Genomic DNA, 21,972 nt, shown 5'->3' with positions numbered 1-21,972 from the left:
TTTGGGTCTGTATAAAAGCATATTTCTGTGTATTTGTACAGACATTCATTTCCCTTGAAGGTTTCCACATTTTGGCAGGTTACTAAAGCAAGCCTCAACATTTTGTATAACAAACCAACAAAGTGGTGCATTCCTGCATCTCAGTGTTGAGTTAAAGAAACAGGATATGGAAACTTGGCTTTCACTTTCACTCATAAAAAACACAAAGTTTTCTGTGAATAAATTTATTTAATTTCATTATCTTTTATACAAAATACATCGTAGGTTTGTGTCCAGCTTCCACATGGCAAGGCACTTAATCCCAAGTTGCCTCCAGATCTCCATATAAATGCACGCTCGACTGGTTGTAATGATGCAAAGCGATTTGATTTTTCAATACATTTACAATGACTTCAATTTATGAACACAACCACATTTTAGACTTTAAATGTTTGCTTGCTTGTCAGAGTTTTCATATTTAACATAATTCAAAAGAAATTCTCACATTTAGTTGGCAACACTCCATAGAAATCTGGTTAGTTTGTAGCTGAAATATTTCTGTTCACACCCATATCCCTCCACTAACATAGAAAATATAAATATTGTGGTATATTCAAACTCCTCTTAGAGGCACGAGGTATTTTTACCTAGTGTTTGCCTCTCAGGGCTCCCATGACGGTGCAGAGCTGAGAAGCATCTCTGTAGGCCACCAGGCCGCCATGATTGGCCCAGCGGTCTGCTCCGGATCGATCAGCGCGAGGCTGATGGTATGTCAGTTCTGTCCTGGGATGCTGTGCTCCGCTCTCTGACTGCTGCAGACTCAAAGCAAAGTCCACCACGCCCCCTCCCAGGGCCCGCAGCAGGGCGTGAGGAGCGCACGAGTCCCACTTAAAGGTGCTGCCTTCTGACAGGACGTAGGCGTCCACCAGGCCCTGGATGACGCACAGGATCTTGTAGCCGGCTCCAGAAGCGTACATGACCTTGTCTGGGCCGCACACGGAGGTCAGAGCTTCCTTCACCGACTGCTTCTCGCTGGAGCTCAGCACCACGGACAGGCCTCCCTCAGACCGCTCTCCTGGTCTGGACTCTGAGCAGATGTTCGTGCTGCCGCAGGACACGCCCCAGTAGTGCTTTCCTCTCCAGCTGAGAACAGAGGATTACTTTTAGTCAGCCCGAAAAGCTCAACCACAGAAACGGAGGAAAGTCACAGATTCACATCAAGGAAAACATTTTATAAAGAATTCACATTTTGCACATTTAGTTGGGTCTCAACTGCTTCTAAAATAGAGGTAATGCTAAGGAAACACCACCTTGCCATTATTCTTTGGCAATAAGTTAATGTCTGTTGGTGTCTGAAAATGTGCCATTTCAAACACAGTATGCACCGTTACCTTGCAACCCAAGCTGAGCTCCAGCATGGTTGGTCAGCTGGTTTTAACTCTGTATCATGGCTGCTGGAAAAGGCAAATGTTTTGTTGTTAACTTGCCATCCTTGCTGGTTGTACAGGAGGCTCCACTTCTGCTTTTCAAAGATGTACGGTTGTACAGTTGCACATCTGTTTGAAGCTATTTTTGTGCGAGTGTAAACAGAGTTGTGACAAGAGGCTTTAAAACATCTTTCTGGAAAGAAGCTAAACAGAACTGACTAAAATCTCATTCTGAAAATAACTGTGCAAAAAATGCGATTAACATGTTTTGTATAGCCCATAGACATATGAATGTCTTATTGACCATAATCTGTATAGAGAAATCTGCATAAAAGCAGTAAGAGAAGATGATGATATGAGGACTAAAAACTGTCTTGAAATGTATATTTAACAAACTAAAGTTGAAGACAAAATCAAAACAAAGCAAGTAATGACTTAAAAAAAAAATAGATAAAAGCAAAATAAAAAGTAGTCTCAGGATGCAACTGTCTGCCATAATTTGTCCCCAATTAATGCATTTTTAATTAGATATTTACTGATGATTTTATTTTTATTTCTACTTGGTTAGAAAGTAAGTGCTGCTTTTCATGTTAAGATGATCTTCCTGCACTTTCCTGTCAATCCTATGAAGATGTAAATTTGCTCAACAGATGAAACAAAAAGTCAAATATAAGGAAGTGTGAAAGTTTTAAATGAACTCATCATGAAGACAGCTTGAATGATCAAACCTGTGAGACAGAACCTGGAGAGATTCTGAGTTGCTCAACTCACCCTGTGCCAGCGGGATCTTTGTTGTTGAACGGTTGGTTGATCACGCCCATGACGGGCTCACCTGTGCTCCGCAGGTAAACCCCGATCAGAACCAGCGCACAGTGCAGACCTGAAGGATTCAGGCGGCCCTCTTCCACCACCTCCTCGCGTCCTTCTATGTACTGACTGGTGGCGTCTTCACACATAACGAGATCATCACAAGCAGCTCTTGTTGTAAGGAGCAAACTTAAGCAGCTGGTGTGTTTTTACCTATGGGGTCAATCCAGACGCCGAGCTCGGATGGTTTAAGAGGAACTGTGAGTCCGTCGGTGCCCGCCTCGATGGTGGCCGGGTCTTGGTGGACGGCTCGAGCCAGCAGAGACGCCGCCGTCTGGTCGCCGTCCAACACGGTGGCCAGGAGCTTTGCGGTCTCCTCCTCTGTGCTGCACACGGTAACAGTCACACTTTCTCCTGGCGAAACAGTGAGGCTTTAATTAATTTACAACGGATGACCTCAGGTGTTTACACAGCGCACGATGTCACCGCGTTTAAATGTTTGAACAGAGACACGCTAAAGTTCTGGGTGTTTGACCCGCATGAATAATCAGCTCTGTGTGTAAAACCGCTGCCAGTCGTGTGTAACGATACAAAGGTATTTCAATTATATTATAGGGAAAGAGAGAAAATAAATCTTAAAAGTCCTGAAAATAAATGCATAACAATCTGCTTTTTTGTTGTTTTTTTAAAAAGATTTATAAATCTTCTGACAATAAAAACTCTTGGTGACAAACCTCCAATGTAAAACATAATAGCTAAAAGCCTGATATTTACAAACGCAGAATAAGAAGTCATTCATTTCCCCCTCGCTTTGATTTTAAATCCAACATTACTTCTCCAATGATTACCATATTTATTTTTGCTCAATACCAAGATAAGGAAATTATTTCATCAGCATGAACAATATTTCTCTCCAACACCATCCATGTTGGAGAGAAACTAATGACTTCATTTCCTTTAAAATTATTTGGGCTTGACAACCTCAAAGTCTTTCGTATGAACCTGGAACCTTCAGGCATTTGGACATTAAATCCCAGGATGTTGGTATAAATTCTCAGTCAACCAAGACAAAAAAACCTCCAAGTGCCTAAATAGAGGGAACTCTTCTCTTCTTTAGTAAAGATGTTTTACTGTAGATAATTATATCTACAGTTTTAAAGATGAAAATGGCGTGGAAGTATCTCTCTTGTGAACATGGCTTTTAAGGACAAGTGAATCGCTGATTTCATTCTTTATTTGAACGTCGTCTTTCAATACGTGTCAGGAGAAATTACATCATCTACCTGAATGCATGTTTTCCCTCTCTCATTACACTGTTTCCAGTCGAACCACTTTCAAATAAAAGCCACTTGAGGCAACAACAACAAAAAAGTAAACAATAATTACCAAGTCCATTTTCAAACTTGTTTGACTCTTCTCCATGAATGAACCCAGCCATCTCTGGGAACTGCACAGAAAAAAAATAAAAACATGGGCATAAAAACTTAGTCTAGTTCTACAACTTCATCATTTATGGCTCATCATTTACATCTTCGCCTACCTGAGCTCTGACGTCGTGTCGGATCATCTCCTGGATCACCACATCGGCGAGTGTTTTGAAGTCCTGCACAAACTTCTTGTTCTTGTCTTCTCCGGTCTTCTCCTGCACCAGGAGCTGGAAGAGAGGAGCCTCTTGTCTGCAGATTCGAGCCACGTTCGCGGCCTTCTCAGCCACCCGCAGCAGCAGCCTCAGCAGGTCGGCCATGTCTGCGCAACAGAGGCAAAGAACTGTGTGAGAGAGAATTGGGGGAAAAAAAAAAAAAAAAAAAAAAAAAAAAAAGGATGGAGGAGGTCGCACTCGCACATGATGGGCTAATTATAGCCTGAAAATGAAAACAGGGCACCTCTCAAAAAAGAAACGAGTGCAGCAGGGATGTGGCTGCAGGGCTTTGCATGCGAGCTAGAAGAGAGGGTTCAAACGTACACAGCTCACAATTAAATTTCCAGGAAAATATTTTAAAGTTATGCAAAACTTTGTAGCACAGCATTAGATTAGCAGAGAGGCACACTCTGATTGGAGAAAGCAGTCATATAAACACTGCTGTCACAAGATTTTAAACCAGCCCCAATTTGTTTGTACTTTGTTTTCTTGTGATCCTTGAAGTGGTGTCAATCTGTAATGTACGTTTTAAGGTTTTTTCTTTTGACGTTTCTCTTCCTTTCTGTTCCGGAGAAAATACTAGTTTATGATCTTTATGTGTACTGAAATAATTCGACATTGAGGACAAGCTCTAATATATTAAAGGTTTTAACCTCTTTCAGTAAAAAACAAACTCACTTAAGTCTGTCACCTGTGGAGCAACTTGCAATTGTCAGTTTTCCATTTGTTTTAAATTGTACAATAAATCATTAGATAAGGCAGCTGATCAAAGTTATTTTAACATTATGCGTTTTTATCCCTCGTTTTTTTTTTTTTGGATAAGTCTTTTTTAAATGTATTGGTTTGTTTTCCATGTGGCTCCAATAAAACTTGTAAGAAAAAACATGTATGCAGCTTGTCAAGAGGAACACGGCAGACTGGAGTGACCAGAATGCGTTTTGAGATAATAGAAACCAGAGGGTTATTTTATTCAAGAAAAACCAGATGGTTTGGTTGATGAGTTTCAGTGGGAGCATTTTTTAAGTCTCCACTTTTACATTACCCCTTATTCTGTAGAACAGGGGTGTCAAACTCCAGTCCTCAGGGCCGCTGTCCTGCAGTTTTTAAGACGTGCCACAGGTGCAAAACACTGGAATGAAATGACTTAATCACCTCCTGCTTGTATAGATCAGATCCACACTTGCTAATGACCCAATCATTCTTTACAGGTGTGGTGCAGCAGAGACACATCTAAAAGTTGCAGGACAGTGTCCTCCAGGACTGGAGTTTTGACACCTGTGCTGCAGAAAACGATGTCCAAGCAGACAAACTTCTGAGCCCGCTGGTTCCAGTGACCAGAAACAGTATACCCAGTAAACACCAGGTGAACTAATGAGCGCAGACTGCATACAGTTTCACTATACTAAAAAATATCAAAGGTGATACAGTTTAAATATGGCTACAGCTGACTTCATCAACCAAATGGAAAGATAAACAGAAGCAGAACGGTAGGACTGAAGGTCTGAAGACAAACAAGACCTCAGAATCTGTCAAAAATAGTTTAAAACCCGCTTTTCTGTTCCAGTTTTTAACCAATGGCAGCTCTGCTGTAGCAATGGCACCAACCCAAACCAAAGTTCAAAACCCTTCTTATTTTACTAAATAACATGGAATAGATCCACACTTTACTGCCTACCTGTGATTTAAATAAAGGTACATTTGTTGTGGAGGAAAATCCGTCGATACAACAGTTTCAATGGTCAAAAGCAGTGCTGATGAAAACGACGAGATTCTGGGGAACCAGGACTCCTTGAACCAGACTGAAACATTAGCCGTTACAAAAATAAACATAATATTTTATTCATCCTATTGGCCACAAAATCGTCGTCATTGTTATCAGCTCGGCTAAAAGCGAGGACACGGGCTCAGCTCCGCATTCTTGAGAAATGATGTATGACAAGAATTTAAATGAGAGCAAAGTAAAATAAATAAAGGTGAATGAGTGAAACCTTACCTTCGCCAGGTTACAGCCTACTTTCCGTCTCCTTCTCGGTGGCTGCGTTTTCCGGTTTGGTTCAAGCTCAGAAGGAGGGTGTTAACTTTCAGTAAATTATTATATTTAAGCTCTTAATTAGTGCGCAGCTCTGCCTCTCTGCCCAGTTTACGTCAGTTTCCTACCGCAGGAAGGGCGGACGATCCGCGCGCGAGCGACGCTGAGACACTCGAGGCGGAGACGGGAGCGTAACGTGTGACGTCTGCACGGTGGTTCCTTTTAAGGCGCAGAGCACCGGAAACGGAGCGCGGTGCGTTCAAGTGACAGTTAGCTGCAGCTGTTGAGTCTTTTGTAAGGCGTGATTGAGTCACAGATCAAATATTTGAGCTGTTTGAGTTTTATAGGTGTGACTAGACATTTGCGGGGACATTCTTGAGAAACAGAGGGCCTGGTCTTTCTTTCTGTACAAAGCTACTGTAGTTACAAATTTGGCAAATGGTCTGTTTCTTATATTTCTATTGTTTTAACAATATTTAATGGAACAATCATTCACCTCTTTCTGGTTTACCTCCTCACCCAGGTGAGAAGGGCAGCAGAAGGAAGAGACATGTGCTGCTTAAAAGTTGTTATTTATGGTTATTTATGTGAATATTTATTGGGGTCATTTAGTTTTTTGTCTGATTCTCTGGTGAAAAGAAATTATTCAACCCCCCCCCAAAATTAATACCTCAAACGTCATAATGAACCCAGCAGCTACGATTTCAAAAGTCTGAATAAAATTAATCTGGAGTAGGTATTTCTCTTCCTCCAGTGACCAACAAGACAAATGACCAACATAAAATTCTTCTGCCACATGTTGACACCTTGTAATTCACTGAAAGGCAACAATAATCACACATAAAGACAGATTCATTTAAAAGAAAAGAGCCTGGGAAGTCCAAAGTTGACAGTAGATTCTGATTTGATTGTTGCTGCAATCTCTATCTTTCTCTGCAAGGCAGCATAACATATTTTAGTTCTGTAAGTGATGCCACAAATCAGCCACAAGCATCCCCTCACAGCTTGCTGCTGAGAGGCACAGAAACCACAAATGCAGAGTTAAGTGCTTTTCAGTTAAATATTACAAAAGCTTCAATTGTTAATGACCAATGTGTTGGAGATATTTGACTCAGTTCAAGCTTTCTCTTCTCAATAACTTCACACCCAAAATGAAGTAAAACTGTGGCATTCATAGCTTACCTACTTACAAATATGTTTTCATGGAAATATTTTTTGATGACGCACAGAGAGTATTTCTTATTAAAAGAGAACCAGTTTAGGCTGCTTTCCTGTTTGGTCTTGCAGGATGACTGCAGGGTGACACTCATCCTGCAGTCATCCTGCAAGACCATTCAGTGTGTTTACAAGAATATTAGCACTAATATCCTTTGAATCTCTCCCTGTTTTTGCAATCACACAGTCCATTGCATTTCATCCGGATATTGATGGGTCAACACAAAGTGGTAAATTTGAAAAGAAGCATTTGTGATTCAAGCTTTTTTTTACAAGTAATAATTTATTTGTTTATTTCATTTACAGTTTAAAATGAGCATGTCACATGTTGATATAAACAAAAGTTTTGAATGAAAAGGAGTAGTTGGGAGAAAAGAAAATCTTCCCTCAAAACTAAACTGTCTAAATTATTTCCAGTCAGTGCAATCTGACTTTATAAGTACCATAATTAATGAATAGAGCAAATACAGCATTATGAAAACTAAGCAACACAGCAGCGAAGTCAGGGAGAAAGTCTAATGCAGAGTTGAGTTATAAAACAAATCACAGGCTCTTATATTGTCTCACACAGCATTGCTTAATCCATCACATAAAAATGGAAAGAGACTGTCCAACTAAACTGACACCCTGAGCAAGGAGAGGATTAATCAAATAGGCAGTGGCCCATGGTGAGCTGCAAAGGTTTACAGCTGAAGTGGGAGAATCTGCTGACATTCAGTTTTATGCCATATAAAACCTGTTTGCTAGAAACCATGTAGGAGAGATAGTGTCGAAGAAGATGCTCGGGTCTGATGAGACCAAAAATGTTATTTTTTGGCTTAAAGGCTAGGTAAAGCAGAATCATGATGAAAAACACCCCAATAATGAAATGTGGTCTTAGTAGCATCATGCTGTGGGGATACTGTTCTTCAGAAATAGGTGAAGAGCTAGAGGAGTTCCAAGGAACTACATTTTGAAAGAAAACTTCTCACAAAGTGCAAACGACTTGAGCCTGGGTCAAATATTTACCAAAGACAAGATCAAACTATATCCAGGAGTTAGAACGGCCCAGTCAAAGTCCGGACATAAATCTAATTGAAAATCTACAATGACACTATAAAGTGTATGTTTAAAGTCACTCTCAAAGACTACATGCATGCATTAGTCTCTCAATTCTCTAAAGAGCAAATGGAAAAAATTTCAGCCTCCAGATGTGCAAAGCTTTTAGACAGACATGCAGGTAAAGGTGGTTCTACAAGTCACTGACTCAGAGGCCTGAATAAACATGCACAACAATCTTTGAAGGTTGACTTGCAAAAAAGAAAAAAAAAAAGCATACTTTTTATTTTGCATTTCAGTTATGCACTTCTTTGCATTGGCCAGTCATATGAACATAAATACCATAAATACATTGATGTTCATGGTGAAATAAAATTAAATTGTGCTGTCAAAGTGAACACTGGTAGAAACAGTCTGAAGCTAATGAGTTCAAAGTGCTTTAGCAAAGACTCCTACAGATCTATCAGGAGCAAAGTGTAAAGTGAAGACAAGAAAATGCAAAGAAACCCAAACTTAAAGCCCTCTCTTGCTCTCTCTCACACACACACACTCACATGAAATTACACTTTTCATGAGAAGATTGTTTGGTGTTTGCATCCATTAAAAATGCATTATGCACTGTATGAAAGATGAGAAGCCTCCGTGTGGTTGATCGATAGAGCTACGTATCCATTGTTATTGGGCGAGGCCAACAGCTTTCCGCTATTTAGTCTTCTTTCGCACTCGAGATCCTCACTGGAGAAAGCAGCTGCTGAAGATGGAGGTGAGGAGGACCAATATTTTTATTCTCTTTGGAAATAAATGTATTAAAATACCATACTGTATTTTAATACAGTATGGTAGTGTTTTAGTTTACAATTTAATAGAAAGAAACTAAAAAAATGTTTCGAATAGAGTTTCAGGTTTATTTTTAATTCATACCAACGGACATTTACAAGTAAGTCTAAATGATGGTGTCATGATGGTGTCATGGTTTTAAATTGTTTATTGCAGGCCTCCACAGATGATTTCTCACAGCTGGAGAGTGGCATGGCCGGTATCATTAAAGTTTTCCATCAATACTCGGGTCAGAACTGCACGCTGAGGAAGGGAGACCTTAAAGCTCTCATCAACAATGAGATGAATCACTTCATCAAGGCAAGTGATTTCATCTGATTACTTTAATCACAGCAGGAACTCAAACTGTGTGAGTCTGTAGTCTGCTTCTGTAGTTTTTCCATCTTGTCTGATTTATTTGTCCAGCTCCTGGATTTAATCAACACTTTTTTTTTATACACAGAAAATTAAGAACAAGAAGATCCTGGACCAGCTCTTCACTGATCTGGACCAGAACGGAGACCTGGAGATCGACTTCAAAGAGTTCGTAGCCCTCATCGCCATGGTTACTTCAGCATGCCACGAAATCTTCAACCAGACCCACAAACATTGATCAGTATGTTTGCGCTAAATGCTCATTAAACACTTGAGGAAATCTGGAAGTTCGGCTCTGTTTGTCTGCCAGGGGTGATCTTCAATTTGCTGCAGAGCAACAAATTAACTTGTCCATTTTTGAGCAAATTGAACTCCAGCTCCAATTTACGTTTCTTCATATGAAACCTTCTCAAATCCAGCATCTCTCCAGATATTCAACTTCTCGGATTTTTCTCCAAATAATCCAATATTTTCTTCCATGCATCTTCCTGGGCGGCAGCGTGCGGTGCAGGGTGCCCCCCCCACATCGTGATCACTGCAGCAGAAACAGCAGCTTTCATGTAATAATAATGGCAATTAAAAGTAAAGTACATGAATGAAGTAATGCAAACTGCAGAGGCATCTCACACTTCTTGGGTTTGACGGACCACATGGACGCTCTTACACTCGGGGAATAGGGCGGCTCAATCAGGTGACCAGCGCCGGGGTAGGACAAGCGGGTGAACAGGTGGGATTTACCGGCAGACCTTAACCTCTCCTCAATCTGATGATCCAGAAACCAAGGATTAAAAGCGGCATTTGATACATTGATGACTAGAATTGAGATGGTATTTAAAATATATGTGATACCAAGGATTATTGAGTCGTTCAAAGTTACTCTCTCAACAATTTAAAATGTTATTATCCGTGTTTCAATTATGCTGTGTGGTGTGGCAGTGATAAGTTAAATTTTTCATGTAATACCAATTATCGCCAAAAGATGGCAATAGTGGGGCCTGAGAGAGAGACTGACTTTAAAGCCTAACGCTGAAGAAGATCAGTATAACAAAAGGAGAGCATCAGCGAAGCCACAACTAACTTTGTGATTTCTGTATATAGAAAAACATGACTGAATAAACCAAATTGAAATATTGTCTCCAAATTGAAAATTAATTGAAAGACAACTGGAATGAGCAACTGGGGAATGAAGGCCTAATAAAATCTTTACATGTCTTACAAACAGCATTTTTCAAAAAGTTCAAATTTGCTTGTAGTTCTTTAAAATAGTCAGCGGTATGGTTGTACTTATAACCAATACAAACTCAGCAAGATACAGAAGAGTTGATTTATTTGGGTGACAAGAAGAAAAACAAAAGTGTTTTTGGTCAGACATTTCATACTTCATAGAAGAAGAGCTTTAAAGCGGTTCTCTTAGATCTACAGGAGAGAAAACTAATGTCTTTGTTTCTTTACCTGTCAAACTGGATTTAAAGGAGTCAATTAACCAACTTTACCAGATCTGCGTTCTCAATGCTTGCAGAACTCAGGTCGTCTTCACCCACTATGAACATCAGAGGACAATCGAGCTTCTCCACCTGCAGAAACACAAGAAAATCAAAGCAAAACTTGTAATGAATAATATAACATTAATAAGATCTTCTTATATACAAACCTGGCTGTGTGCTCATAGTTGTGTGCAAAGTTTTTTTATTTTAATTATCAGTAAATAATGAGTCTTCATTCTCAAAGAGACATTCCCCTGGACTTTGGTATTACACTGTATTAATGCTGAAATTTTTTATATTTTTATTCAGAATTTTAGTATATATTTTATATTCCCTTGTTTGAGTCTATTTGCTCTTATTGCCTGTCACTTTTGCTGCTTTTGCTCAAAAATGTCCCCATTGTGGGACAATAAAAGATATTTCTATTCTATTCACAGAGCTGTTTGGTGGTTGAGTTAAACTGAATAACAAATGTGCTTCATTTTGGCTCAACACATTTTAAATGAGTATTTGTGATTTAAAGTGATGGTACGTTCTTGCGTGAGTGATCGGCTCAGTAAAGGCGGATGCTAACACCAAGTGTGAACAGTTTTTGTCCTGTTACCTTAGCAAACCTCTCAGGAGGAATATTAGCAGGCAGAGAGACGTCTGAAAACGACGCAGCCCTCATCATCAAAATTCCAAAATTTCTGGGAGCTAAAAACAGACAAAAAAGAGGAAAACCAGGAGATTAATTGCATTTTTATTTATAACTTGCAGATGAAATTTGTAGCACCAGTGATTACTAACTGCTCAGTTGTATTTACAGTTGAACAGTATTTCTGTCAAAATATGTCCATTTTAAATCTATGTAACTTCACCATCATCAGCAACAAAGACACAGAAGCCAATAAACTGATATGGAGTGTAAAGAACAGGAATTAAGGAAACGGTTCTTCAAGCAAGAATTTTGTTTTCCTATTTGTTACCATTTAAAAGTATTTGAATATTTTGGTGTCGATGCGAGCCAGTGATTGCCACACCAAAAAAAGAAATTAAACAATAGTATTCATAAAGAAATCACAGTATGTACAGCCCTCTGAAAGGACATTTTTGTTCCCAAACTGTAATCACGTTACAACTATACGTATTTAACCGAGCTTGTTCACGACAGACCAACACAAAGTAGCTCTTAATTATGAAGAGCACAAACACAAGATGTGAGAAATGTGGAGTGTATTTCTCTTCAGCCCCATTTAATGTCCATCCATCCATTTTCTTGATACTTGTGTCCCTACAGGGGGCGGGAGGAGTGCTGGCCTCATTTAATGTCATATCCCAAAATAAAATATTGTGCAACAACCTGCCTTTGAAATTCAGCAGAATTCACAGAAAACATGTGAAAGAATGTAAGGTCATCTGATGAGGAAGAGAACAAAATTAAACTTCTGGTCTTCTTGGTGTTGAAACATAGAGGTGGCAGCATTATGCTGTGGTACCGCCTTCCTGCAGCAATAACCAGGTAGCTGGTCAAACTTGATGTGAAAATAAATGGAGTTAGATAAGGAGCAATCCTTGAAGAAAAACTGAAACCGGTTGCAGATGTTCATCTTCTCGCCTAATCACAATGATTTACAACAAAGCATATTCTTGTGTGGCCCAGTCAAAGCTCAGACCTGAATCCATTTGAGTATCTGTGCTCTCCAACCAGTCAGACTGAGATTGAGCTACTTCGCAAAGAATTGGTAAAACTTTTAGTCTCTATACACTGTTTGAACCACCTGGCAGCCCTTCGACCTGGTCAATCACACAAAATTTCCATTAAATTCGCTTTAAATAGTTTGAGGCTGTTTGGAAAATATAAAACGATGTTAGTGCTGCTGCAAGACAATTTATATCCTATGAACATATTACAGATTATTAGCATATTGATCTGAAGGAATAGATTTAATGCAGTATACTGAAACTTCAAGCTGTCTGTGGTCCTGAATCACTTTGTGGCTCACTGCATCATCATCATCATCATCATCATCATCATCATCTCATCATCATCATCATCATCATCATCATCATCTTACTGATTATTTACCTGTCAAATCCTTCTGTTCTGCCATCTGAAGTGAAGAGTGGCACCGTGCAAGCCATAGGGCCGTTGATACAAACCAAACAAGATGGCTGCGGAGCAACACAGAAATACAGCAATTCAATCGATTTAGATATTACACATGATTACTGACAAACATAATTAATCAGAAAGAGAGTTTAAAATGAGGCAGTAAGCGTTGTGACGGACTTTAACTCCAGTGTTGGTGGCGATGTGAAGAGTCAGATAGCATCCGAAAGAGAGGCCAATGATGCCGACTCTGTCTGGGACGACCTGAGGGTGACCCTGAAGCAGGAGGAAGGCATCCTGTGGGAGGAAGACGAGTAAAGACCAGCCACATGTTTAGTAAGTAAAACATAAGCAGCAGTAAGCAGCTTCTTCTGCATGGTTAGAGATATGCAAAGATCCATCATTTACTTTGTAAGCATGATCTTATTTTGCTCGTTGTATGCTAAGTGGTGGGAATAAAAAATTTACATGTTAAGAAATGATCAGTTTTGACAAAAAGCACCGGGGTCTCAGTGTTTAGCTCCACTAACGAGGAGCGCAAAACTTTTCAAATGAAGGACAAATATAATACCTGTGAGGGAATTTGAAACTCATCCTTCACTCTTTAGGCAGCCTGAAAGATTTTAATTTGTAATTCATAACTTTTTGTTTTCTGAGATATACATCTTAAACACTTTTCAAAATGGGAAAGACAAAAGAACATGGGATTAAATCATTAAAATAGCTACTCACTTGACCACATCTACATTCAGGTCAACAATCCAAAGGTTTAAATCAACTTGAGCTGTGATGAACGACGAGAAGTAGAAGAATTATCCTGCCTTAAAATATGATTCTCCGACGTTGATACGATCTGGTGGGCCAGGCAGATCTTTGTGCCCAAAGTAGGCAAGAGTAAAACTAGCGTAGCCTCTGGATGCAAGGAGAGAGGAGCGGTATTCCTGCAGTCCTCCACCCATTCCCCACAGATCCAACATGGCTGGAAACGGGCCTGGACCTGCAGGAAGCCGGGACAAAAGTAAGTAATGTCCTCCACCGGTGAAAAGCCACAACATTAATGGATGAAACGCTCACCAGGTGGTATGAACAATGTTCCTATGAGTCCGTTTTGATTAATCTCTATCCTCTTCACTCCTGGTGCGATGTACCACCGTTCAGCAGTCACCGCTGCCAGTTCAGAGCGCTGCCCTTCGCCGGCTGAGACGTGGCCTTCCAGCAGAGAAACATGCACCAAGTAAGGACTCTCCACATTCTTCTTCCTCAGTCTACAACAGAGAGTAAATTTCAGTCAGAAAATAAAAGCTTTTTATACAAATGACTAAATATCAATGATGAAATGTAAGAACCTAAACCTGGAAAAATAGAAAATAGAAAGAAAAAAAATCAGGGATTGTGCATGTTCATTTCTTTGCAGCATGTCTAACAATAAACGTGGCTCACTTTTTGTCTCGTAGACTTAATTTGGTTTGTTAATTTCCATGCATGCTTCTTTCAATCAAAAGATTCCTGCAAAACAAAATCTAACAGTCAGAGTGAAGATCCCAACAAGATGGATGCAGCCTCTTATCAATATGTTACTCCATTCATCTACTCTGACCGGCTTCCCATAGCCAACTAATGGCTAAAGAGACACACCCATAGCATTATGCTGCCACCACCGTGTTTCACTATGGGTATGTTTCTTATTTTCATATTTACGTGCAGTTTTAGTTTCCGGCCACATATGGCAGATTGCATGTTGGCCAAAAAATCATTTTAGTCACGTCTTATTTGTCTCCCTTCAGTATGTTTTGCATATGCACTTACATGCTGCAAATTAACTTTGAATAATTTTCATCAGTGCCTTAGGATACATATAAACGAGTTTAATGCCACATGTTTCCCCCTGTGAAACTCTTGAACTTGTTTCCATCACCTGCCTTAAACCCTCTCTTCCTCCAGGAGCTGACTGCACACTCCAGAAGAGTCCCATTGGCTCGCAGCCCAAATAGGAGCCTCCCACTGAAGGATCACGAGTTACTGGACAGACAAAAGGCAGAAAGAAATAAAACAAAAGACAAAACAAAGAAGGCAAATGAAACCCATTACTTTTCACCACATATAAAACAAGAATCACTTAGTAGTTTTACTCACAGCTAAAAGTTCCACTCTCATTTGCGTTATAATGAGCGAATGACTCCCACAGATCTCCCTCCTTGCTGTGCATTCTTGCATGCACCGTGACGGGACAGCGCGGGGGCAGGAAGTGACCTCTGATGCTGATCTGCTCGTCAACGAGGGCGCGAACAGGAGCGGCCGTCAAAACAGGAGCGGGTCTGGTGTTGCTCTTCCACCAAACTTTCCCTGCAGGACAAAAGCAATGAGACTTTTTGACACACAGCTGAGAACTCAGTTAGAGTAAATTATTGATGACAAACAGGAAGTAGGTAAATAAAGAAGGAGGATAGATGGGCAGCAGACGATAAAACACACAACCTCACCTCAGTGGATTAAAAGTGTTATAAAAAAGATAATCCCCGTTTGTCTCTGAAAAATTTATGTTAGTTTAGAGGATCTAATGAGAATATGATGCAAGTTTATTTATATTTTGTCTGGTTGTATTTTGAGGGCTCACTTCATGCCCTACAGACAACTAAACATTTTTTTTGTTAAATCTAAAACCATTTTTAGAGGCAAACCTGAGCAGACCCAGTAAAAAGGTAAGAAGAGCATCCCCCAAAAAGGGAGGATCCCAACATTAATATTTCAATACGTTTATAACGTAAAAATATCAAAAGACGCAACATTATTTGAAGAATTTGAGGTAAATATTATACAAAAAAATATGTTTACCAAAAACATAGCATTAAAATCAAATGTAACATAAAGCCAGTGATTCAATTATATAATAAATTGATGAAAAATTACAGAAGTTTTCTAAGTTGTAGGTTTTCCTCCTTGTGCGTTCACCTGAAAAACAAAGTGCTGGATAAATAAACCGTAACTTTACCTGTAAGCCGCTGCAAACCTGCCAGTTTGGTCCAAGTAGTGAAGTCTGGCTTCATCTTGATGTGACCGAGCCGCCCTATTGCTTTCACACTCGCATGTGGCCTGAACATCTCGTCCTCTCTGTGTGCTCTGCCAGCAGAAATGACAAAACATCAAGCAGAGAAACACCAGGAAAAGCATCGCTCACTGACTTTGTTTTCCATCCAATGAACGGAAAACAAAGACATGTCAAATAATAATCTGGCTTTGGTCTGTTTGCTTAAGTTGCTCAATTGTTAGAAATTAACTTTTGGTTAACCTTAGACCTTTGGGTTCCAACACAGAAGGGTGCATTTAATAAAAGCAACTAAAAAGTTATACTTTATGTAAGCACTGAAAACATTTTTATCATTATTAATATGTTTATATTTGCTTTCTGGCTTGGGCACAAATACATATATTCAAATCGATATTTAAGTAAAATCTGAATGCACATTTTGTTCTGTTTTTTTTTTCCAGTTTGTTTTTATTGTGGTGATCTTTGCAATACTGAATATCTGTTTTTTTCTTTACTTTCTGAAGAACATGTCAACATGTTTTAAAGAACATGTAAAGGACATATAAAGCATGTTCACTCACATGTTGACGCATTAAAGGGACATACCACAGCTTCACACTAAGGATGAAAGTACGAGTTCACGTAATCTCCAGATGTGGAAAAATGCATGAGTCAAACAAAAACATCACTGTCCCTTTAAAAAGACATCAGATTCAACCGAAGGACCGCCGAGCAAACGACGAGGCCAAAGTTTGAGCGAAATGTTTAAAATCCCCTTCCAGTTTATTTTCCATCTGGAGAACAAGATCAAACCGGAAGTTTGTCCACCGTTTCTGGCAGCGGGCAGTAAAAACAGGTTCACACCTGAAATCGATTAAAGGTTCCCTTATCGCTGATCGAACGCTTTCCAGTCGAGAATAAGATGTATAGAAAGGAGAAGTTAGGCGAACATTTACACAACTAAAGTAAAAGCTGAGGGAGAGGTCGACACACGTCGCTGCAAAGTCATTCAGTCGCCATAAAATGTTTACGTCCTTCCTACATTTTTCTATTTTTATTTAGAAAGGTAAATAAGGAACAGGTAAATAATAATAATAAAATATGATATTGAGATTATCATAGAGTTAAAACTTTAAAATAGGAAATTTAAAAAATGTGTAAAAAGTTTTGGCCAATTTGCATATGTATGAAATAATCAAATAATAATAAACAAATGTTGTTTGAATCCCATAGTTAATTTTATTTCCTTTTATTTCGTGCCTGTTCTCTTTACTGAAGCTCTTCAACTTCATTACAGCAACACACCTGAGTTTGAACTTATTACATCTTTTTTTTTTTAAATCAATACAGTATCACTGCCTTCAATGTACTATTGAGGATGCGAGTTAGTGGATATTTGTTGATTATGACCCCAATAGACTCGCTAGATATAGCTCAACTTAACCTCTGATTAATTCTAAAACAAGTAGCACTTGAAGAAAAATGGAGGACCAAAGAACAAAGTTTGAAAGTGAAGGAAAAATGTTTGAAGGTAAGCTGCGAGGAGAAAAATATTTTAAAATGTACAAAAACTGGTTCCAAGATGAACGAACTCTAGAATCACACATAGCAAGGGAAACATCCACAGAAAGGTGATTTCCTTCCTTAAGAAGACACAGAATATCAGATTCCACTGCCAAACATTGACTTGCAGATCTTACCTAAAGCTAATGTAAATATAAATTTTAGAAAGAAATAATGACTAGATAAGAATACGAGGAATAAACATTAATTAGAGGTAATCAGAATCCTGAACAGGGAATAATAGAACAAATAAATAAATAAATAAGACTTAAAGGTGCATAAATAAGAACATAATAAAACCAGCTTATAAATTTGTAGGTTTTTTCTTTCATACTACTCATAAATCAATGCTATGCAGTATCAATTATGTTCATATAAAACATGTCATAGGTCACTGCTGCAGTTAAATGTCCTATGGAAATATGTTATTATTATGAGTCTTCATGGAAACAATAGGCATTTTACCAAGACTAGAAATGCAGCTTCCTGCTGCTTACCGGTAGGGGGCAGTGATGCGCCACAGTGCTGTTTACCCGCTTTCACAGAACAAGACGAAGTTTAGTTTAGTTTCCGGGTCTCTTGCTGTGACGTCTTTGTTGTGAACTCGGTTTAGTCCACCATCAATACCTCCACCTCATCCCTGGAGAGGCTTTACCCCGAGAGAAACCAAAAGGATTGTGGTTGAAATTCCTGCTGAAGTGTCCGTGGCCCAGTTTCCAGGTGAGTGTCTTTTTGTCTCTGTCATTTTAAAACGGAAGCTGAAAAACATGCTAGCACTAAACGTCTTCCATGTTGTTATTGTTGTATAAAACACCGAGGCAGTAGTTCTTATCTTCTTGGATAAATGTTAGAGGATTTTCTCCTTTTTTCCCGGAGGAATCACGTCTGCTCGTGTTAATGTTTTTGAGGATAAAAGCTGTCTGTATGCTAGCAGCCTAGCAGCTCTAAGTCATATTCCAGTTCAACTAGACCCAGCAAACTGGCCCTTTAAACATGTTATAGGAACCATAAAACATTCCTTTTAATGATTGTTACGAGTTTTTATTTATTTATTTTTTTATGTATCTTGTATGGGGTGGAATGATGACACCAAAACAAATGAATGATTTAGACAAAGAAATTAGGCTCACAACTTTTATTTTCAAGGTTAATTTTCTCTAATCAATCAAAAAAGCCCCAGATAAAAAGCCCTATTTTTGTTGACTATCTCCCATAATTCCTGCAGAATATTTGACCTTTGGTCTTTTTAATTGCACAGCTCCACATCCTCAGTAGGGTCTGGGCAGCAGCTTTACGATGACCCCTACTGAGGTTTAATGTTAACCTTTCTTAAGGTCAATGCAAACTCTACAAGAGCACAGAAGTGTATTTTCTCTCTAAGAGAATCAGGACATCTTTCTTTTTTTTTCTGTTCTCGTGGTCTTTTTTGAGAGTTTTGGACACATCATCAAAGTAGAAGTGTAAAGACAAATGCATATAACACATGCAGATATTACACAATATACTGCTTAAATGTTTGCTATTTCTGTAACTATTAATATTCTGACATCTACCTTATTAAATTAAACATAACATAACTTGATAAACATACTTTTACAAGATAGTTAGATGTTTTTTCCTTCTTTATGAAGATGTGTCATGATGCTACTATTACAGTGAATGTCTTTTGGGTTTTTTAAAGAAGCTGTGAGGGCAAAGTGTTTCAAAATGTATTCAACTTACCTTGCATACCTTCTACCAGATTTGTAGAGCTACTACCATAAAAAATGAGTAAAGTAATGCATTTCTTTTTGGGTGTAGGTTGGAGGGTTGCAGGTGGGACTGGATGGGCCAGTTGTGGATGCTTTGGGCCAGTTACCAGCACTCTTTGGGCCTGCATGTGGAGCATCAGTGAAACATGGCCAGCAACTTCCGGAGCTACATCTGGGACCCTGTCCTCATTATCTGCCAGATTGTGTTGATGCAGTGCATCTACTACAGCTTCCTGGGCTTGTGGTTGGCTGGCGTGGACAGCCTTGTGCAGAGTAGTCACTCCCTAGATCAGATCTTCAGCTATGAAGTAGGTCAAATCCATTCCTTGTAATAGTCTGCTCCTTTAAACCTACATGTTAAACATTTACTCTTCTTTTTTTCTTAAATAGGTCCTGGGTTTTGCCACCATGCAGGGAAGGCTCTCGATGATGGCTTTTATCTTGAACTCTCTTACCTGGTGAGAAGATCTGCTTTTTTATTCAGGTCATACATAAACAGATGACAACAATAGGAAGTTTTCTATTCATTACATATAAAACCACCTTCAGGCATCACAGACTCTTCATAAGTTATGACTCATGGAAAGTTTTTTGTCTTTGTTTTTAAGGTTTTTAAGGGTCTTCCCTTCAGTTCAATTCAGCTTTATTACACAATGTCAATTCACAATAAGTATTTTACACAATAAGGAAGTTTGGTCTTATCATGCAAACAGAGTAAAAGTGAGTTACAAACATTTCAGTAGGATCGTAATCCTATTACAGTCAATTTCAACTTATTCAAACTGATAAAAACAAACAAAACCCTTCTCTATCTGTCAGGGAAGTAAGCACAGTCAAACATTCAGGGGTTAGTGTAGTGTAAGCCTGGCGGGCCACCAGGCTTAGTAAGTTTTTTTTTAAATCCTTGCTTTTTTTTATAGTTCATTCTTAACAGATATTACAGCTCAATAAACTACTTGATCCTGTACACAAATATTTAAAAAAAAATTCCACTTCTGTCTTGGTTTGTCTTCCACAAACATTTCTTTTAAAGGGTTTCTTTTGTGACTCCTCAGGGATGTTGTGTCTCTTTTGTCACCTCAAGAGCCCTGAGTGCTATTTTACTGGCGTCATTGAGTTTCTCTGCATTTATCTGTTTTTAAATTGATAGAAAATATATTTTTCTATGATTTGCTTTGAACATTTCAACAGTGATCCAAGGTTATTTGTGCTACATGTAAGAATATAATATAGAATAGAGCAGTGAATGGAAAAGTAAATTGCAGCTATTAAGTATCATGAGTTTCAAGGTCAGTTTTTAAAATGCTTTGCAGTTTCAAGCTTTATTACATGCAACACAAAATGCTCATCCAGCAAAGTGAATATTTGTCTGATCAATGTTTTGCTCTAAATTTATGCCAGCAAACGTTTTCCCTTTGTTTGCGAGTCGAGTTCATTCTGTTGCCTTGGATCTGTTCCTCCTCCTCCCACTCATCTGCTTTTAGAAATAAATGTGTCAAGTCTCCTTTGGGTTCACCGTTGACTCTCTATTTATCATATAGCAGCTTTTTAAAATCCAAACAGCTTTGAAATAATCTTCATTAGTCTTCAAAACTAAGTTAAGTCAACACCAATTTGTTTTACTATTTTATTTTAGTTTTTTTTAAACCCTTTTTTCCTTAAACTTTTCTGACGATGACTTCTCAATGTTCTGGCAGCGCTCTGGGTCTGTGGTTCTTCATCCGTCGGGGGAAGCAGTGCCTGGACTTCACCGTCACCGTTCACTTCTTCCACATGATCGGCTGCTGGATCTATAACTCCCACCTTCCCTCGGCGCTCTCCTGGTGGCTCGTCAACGTGGCGTGCATCGCGCTGATGGCTGTGATCGGGGAGTACCTGTGCATGCGGACTGAGCTCAGAGCCATCCCCGTCAATACTGGACCCAAATCGAACCTGTGAACTGTTCAGATGGTTTTTAAGACCCGAGGAACTCGCTGATAAGGTTGATTCCATTGTTTACAAACCTACGTGAACAGACGGACTGAATAGTTATGAATCTTATCATTAAGTTTCCTCCAGCTGACTGGATATTTATTCATAGCTGCTTATTAAATGTTTGATAGTATTTTCTGTTTATAATGTTTTTGAAAGCACACCATCATCCCAACAGTTGATTGCAGTTTGTACTTTGATTCATGTTGATGTATTTATCATCATGATACTCTGTGTCCACATTATCATCCTGTTTCAGTTCCTTCTTATCGTTCATGGTGTATAAAATGTAGAATATAGTCGTTTTTACGCCTGTACATCCTGCGCCCCGTGGAATAAAGTCCTGAACTCTCAGAGTTCTGGTTAATAAAGTAACTATAAAGTTCCTATTTCATTACTGGAGCTCTCAACAGCCACGTAATTGAATAGAAATTAACACTTAAAAATTTAGCACCACAATGAATCATATTCATTGTTTTAACACCTTTAATGTGAGATGAATCTTGTAAATTCAGCTGACAAACAATCTACAGAAGCTCCAATAACCAGGTTGCATAAATGTGTTCAGCCTTAAGCTAATGCTTTGTTGAGGCTTCTGATTCCATCTGTAAACCACATCTGTACGAGGTAATATTTGTAATGTTCTCTAAGTTTATCTGGTCTCTGGTCCACAGCCGTCTTCACATGGATCCACAGATTTTTCTGACAGATTTAGAGGATCATTGAAGCCATGAATCAGTTCTTATCTGGCTACATCGCTC

The 21,972-nt window shown here is 38.9% G+C and overlaps 4 protein-coding genes across 4 annotated transcripts; 2 read left to right on the top strand and 2 right to left on the bottom strand.

Moving 5' to 3' along the window:
* Positions 1 to 214: 214 nt before the first annotated feature.
* Positions 215 to 6,055, bottom strand: inpp1 (inositol polyphosphate-1-phosphatase). The gene is made up of 6 exons (XM_055026942.1): positions 5,846 to 6,055; positions 3,754 to 3,959; positions 3,600 to 3,660; positions 2,427 to 2,627; positions 2,178 to 2,352; positions 215 to 1,122 (listed from the first exon to the last, which is right to left on the bottom strand). Exons 2-6 carry the CDS (start codon positions 3,955 to 3,957, stop codon positions 627 to 629), a joined length of 1,137 nt encoding a protein of 378 aa, XP_054882917.1. The 5' UTR covers positions 3,958 to 3,959; positions 5,846 to 6,055; the 3' UTR covers positions 215 to 626.
* Positions 6,056 to 8,437: 2,382 nt separating this feature from the next.
* LOC129358112 (protein S100-B-like) lies at positions 8,438 to 9,612 on the top strand. Its single transcript, XM_055026947.1, has 3 exons — positions 8,438 to 8,897; positions 9,128 to 9,271; positions 9,414 to 9,612. The coding sequence occupies exons 1-3, from the start codon at positions 8,892 to 8,894 to the stop codon at positions 9,561 to 9,563; spliced, it is 300 nt and encodes a 99-aa protein (XP_054882922.1). The 5' UTR covers positions 8,438 to 8,891; the 3' UTR covers positions 9,564 to 9,612.
* Positions 9,613 to 9,670: 58 nt separating this feature from the next.
* LOC129353154 (bile acid-CoA:amino acid N-acyltransferase-like) lies at positions 9,671 to 17,218 on the bottom strand. The gene is given in 14 exon segments (XM_055022382.1): positions 9,671 to 9,860; positions 9,953 to 10,088; positions 10,819 to 10,899; positions 11,414 to 11,462; positions 11,464 to 11,505; positions 12,878 to 12,963; positions 13,082 to 13,198; positions 13,723 to 13,898; positions 13,976 to 14,166; positions 14,821 to 14,920; positions 15,035 to 15,244; positions 15,891 to 16,043; positions 16,620 to 16,720; positions 17,187 to 17,218. Coding segments are annotated over 14 exon segments (1,575 nt in total). The 3' UTR covers positions 9,671 to 9,759.
* An 833-nt stretch (positions 17,219 to 18,051) lies between these two features.
* sys1 (SYS1 golgi trafficking protein) lies at positions 18,052 to 21,608 on the top strand. The gene is made up of 4 exons (XM_055026946.1): positions 18,052 to 18,209; positions 19,290 to 19,548; positions 19,631 to 19,698; positions 20,938 to 21,608. Exons 2-4 carry the CDS (start codon positions 19,387 to 19,389, stop codon positions 21,176 to 21,178), a joined length of 471 nt encoding a protein of 156 aa, XP_054882921.1. The 5' UTR covers positions 18,052 to 18,209; positions 19,290 to 19,386; the 3' UTR covers positions 21,179 to 21,608.
* Positions 21,609 to 21,972: the final 364 nt, after the last annotated feature.

The sequence above is a fragment of the Poeciliopsis prolifica genome, unplaced genomic scaffold, assembly GCF_027474105.1.
Source record: "Poeciliopsis prolifica strain line A6 unplaced genomic scaffold, Auburn_PproV2 SCAFFOLD003, whole genome shotgun sequence".
NCBI lineage: Eukaryota > Metazoa > Chordata > Actinopteri > Cyprinodontiformes > Poeciliidae > Poeciliopsis > Poeciliopsis prolifica.
Note: the sequence above shows the minus strand (reverse complement) of the source record. Positions and strands in the feature narration are given on the sequence as shown.